The sequence below is a fragment of the Anneissia japonica genome, unplaced genomic scaffold (genome assembly GCF_011630105.1).
Source record: "Anneissia japonica isolate Jap-2015-1 unplaced genomic scaffold, ASM1163010v1 scaffold13374_len77687_cov166, whole genome shotgun sequence".
In the NCBI taxonomy this organism is placed as follows: domain Eukaryota; kingdom Metazoa; phylum Echinodermata; class Crinoidea; order Comatulida; family Comatulidae; genus Anneissia; species Anneissia japonica.
In genome coordinates, this window is record NW_022747996.1 from 31,403 (window position 1) to 34,630 (window position 3,228).

A 3,228-nucleotide genomic window follows, 5' to 3' on the forward strand; every position below is an offset into this window, starting at 1 on the left:
CAAATTTTGCATGAAAACAAATACCAGTATTCCAGATTACCTAGTTCGCTCTAGTCCTACAAGAACATCGAAATATATTTCTGTGTGGTTTTCCCATTGCCATTTTCTTCTGACTCTGGACCGGATTAAACTTTATTGTAAAGTTCACCATCAAAGTTCAAGTAGGTATTTTATACACCATTTGACGGCTGGCAAAAGAAACATCCTGGACAAGTGTGTGTCGATATACACATAATTCACACATTTCATCCTTAACAGAATGTATTGTATAGATACAAAGTTGCTGTTAGGCTTAACGCTATCCCTAACGAAACGTTCATTAGAGGAATTTCTGCTATCGTTTTGTGTTGAGTATACGATTGATCGAAATTGTTTATATATAAGCCTATAGAGTTGGAAACAAATTCAATTTTTTAAGTAATTATTGATGATAATACTGTATATAGACACGAATTAAATGTTTTTATCAATGATTGTAAATATAAAAAAGTGACTTACCCAACCTCCTTGGATATTAATCCATTCCAAAAAATTCGTCTTCACGTATTTGTCTACATTCTGTATTACTTGATCAATCAAATCAGTTCTATTTCTATCTTTACATAAAACAGCTAACCTCGCTCCAAACACAAAAACCATAATTATACGGCCCCAGTTCATGATATTATCGCTAAACATTTCTGTTAAAATGTCTTTGAAAAACGTCTGGATATTCTCATTTGAATCAAGCAAAACTTCTCTAGTTAATTTATAAAGATATTCATTGTGCATTTCATACATCTTTTCGCAATATTTAAAAAAATTACTGTTCACATGCTCTATATATTTCATGTCATTGCCTAGTTTATATGCCACAAACGCGGAATTTATTTCTCGTGCAATTCGTTCAGTTTCCATCATCATGTTTTTTTTCCACCTAAAAACAAAATTATGTTTTAACTTTGAACACGATCTTCGTGGATAGGTATTCGTAAAGTAAACACTAAATTGTATGTAGTTGAAACTAATTTTGTGTTCTTAGCCTTTATTTCTAATGATGTCTTACATTTATTTTCACTCCAGTATTGTACTGGCCCGACAATAAAAGACAATATTGAAATCCAGTCGTATAACCGTGTTCACTTTTCATTCGTTGAACATTTATTGGTAACTGCAAAAACAACAAGCAATAGATGCTAATAAGACATAACCCAAAATTAGTACAAGATGTATAACATGCAGTACTAAATATATCAAGGATATATGCATGTACCCTATCTTTCTTACATAAACTGTGCTGTCCTCTCAAGACGTATCCAAGATTACTGGCTATATCCAAGATCACTGGCTATCCAGCTGCAAATAATTCAATAATCAAAGTCATGGATGGTACAGAAATTATCTCTAAAATATAATCACACAGCTGGGTGATGCAACAATTTCCAAGAGGATACAAAATAGCCATTACCCTTTATAAACATTATAAAAACAAAGCTAGGCTAACACAACCTGAAAGTTTACAGCCTTAGGTCAAAGGTCACATCTTTGCTCACACAGCGTGCGGACTCCTACATACACGTTCATGCATAGTGTATCAAAAACTAAGCTAGATATGCTCATATAGAATCGTGCCATAATAAGCACAAATATCAATAATCAATACTAAGCTACAGTGCAGCATTATCTCTAGCACATAAACATATAGACAATTAGTTTTCATAAAACCTATGCAAGTTTTAAACTAACAATTTAACGATATTTACCTCAGAACATAAGGTACCATAACTACCGTTTTAACTAGTTGAACTGAAAGCGCCCCAAAGAGGGCTCACTTCCAAAAACTCATTAAACAACAATGTTAAAGACATTACACTCCTCGCCTGATCACCCAAACAATAAAGAATGCAAATTATGAATCAAGGCATAATATACTCTAATCAGTTAAATCATAGGAATTAAAAAAAAAACACATATTATCATCCACATAAGTATTTTAACAATTTCACCTACTGAAATTATTTTCGCATTATCAAAAGGTTCTTCAAGTTTCAGATTCTAACAATAACACAAGTTCATTAATTGGTCTTGTATATGTGTTCTTTGAGGACGGAAAACGAACTTCTACTTTTCGCACTCTTCCATCGTCGCTTGGATAAACTTGTGTGATAAAGCCAGTCGGCTACTGGTTTCTCTTTGCCTGGTTATCTCGAAGCAGGACTACATCGGAAACCTGGAAATTCCTTTGGTCAGTACACCACTTTTGCTTTTGTTGGAGAATTTGTAAGTAATGATTCTTCCACTTCTTCCAAAACCTATCCGATAAACATTGTACCATTTTCCAATAGGCTCGATACATATTGCTGGTGTCTTTGTCGACAACCATCTCTTCGACACAACCACTCTTCTGGGTCAACAACATAGACGGGCTTAACACTGTCGCATCTTGTGGGTCCGATGATAATGGTACTAGTGGACGTGAATTTTGATAATGAAGATTTCAGCTTGCTTATATTTTTCTACGGATTTATGCTGTGTGCACGCATGCCACCCAGAGCATGGTGGTATTTGCCCTTCTGTTCTAAAGGATGATGCTTGATGTTTCAAGTATGCAGCAGCTTGTGTCAAGCCTGACCATGATGAAAAGCGTTTAAGTTTCTCTTCACTCAGCATTCGCGTTTTGCATATTACTGTCTTACTTACAGTTACATTTTCCTTCCTGATTTCCTTATCATTGTCAGGGTCAATGAGAGGAAACGTTGCTTGTTCCTCTTCATTAATTAGATGCAAATGCTGGGGACCAGTAAGCCAAGTGCAATTCTGCATTTTCACAGGATCAATACATCTAGTACCGTGATCCGCAGGATTCTGACCTGTCGATATGTAGTGCCATTGGTGTGGTTCGCAGAATGACAATATCTTTTCAACTCTGTTGGCTACATAAGTATGAAATCTCCTTGTGTTGTTGTTAAGGTAACCCAGAAATATCCTACTGTCTGAATAGAAACTGATACTTTTGGGAGAAAAGTCTAGCTCTGTGGTGACTACTTTGGCTAATTCAGTGGCAAGCACAGCAGAACAGAGTTCGAGACGGGGAATGGTATGACCTTGTCTAGGAGCTATACGTGATTTTCCTATTATAAATCCAACTTCGGTCCCCTTTACACTGTTTGTCTTTAAGAACGCCACTGCTGCAACAGCCTGCTCAGAGGCGTCACAATACACATGTACAGTTGAATCCACTACTTCTCT

General features: G+C 35.8%; 1 protein-coding gene and 1 long non-coding RNA gene across 2 annotated transcripts in view; both read right to left on the reverse strand.

Annotated features, from left to right (window-relative positions):
* Positions 1-1,064: 1,064 nt before the first annotated feature.
* LOC117120652 lies at positions 1,065-1,864 on the reverse strand. The gene is made up of 3 exons (XR_004447395.1): positions 1,743-1,864; positions 1,267-1,335; positions 1,065-1,150 (listed from the first exon to the last, which is right to left on the reverse strand). It is a non-coding gene; the product is annotated as an uncharacterized LOC117120652 (long non-coding RNA).
* Positions 1,865-2,445: 581 nt separating this feature from the next.
* Positions 2,446-3,228, reverse strand: part of LOC117120649 — a 3,222-nt gene continuing 2,439 nt past the window's right edge. The window contains exon 4 of the mRNA XM_033265676.1: positions 2,446-3,226. Within this exon, the coding sequence (XP_033121567.1) occupies positions 2,446-3,226 (781 nt within the window). The remainder of the gene's footprint in view (positions 3,227-3,228) is intronic.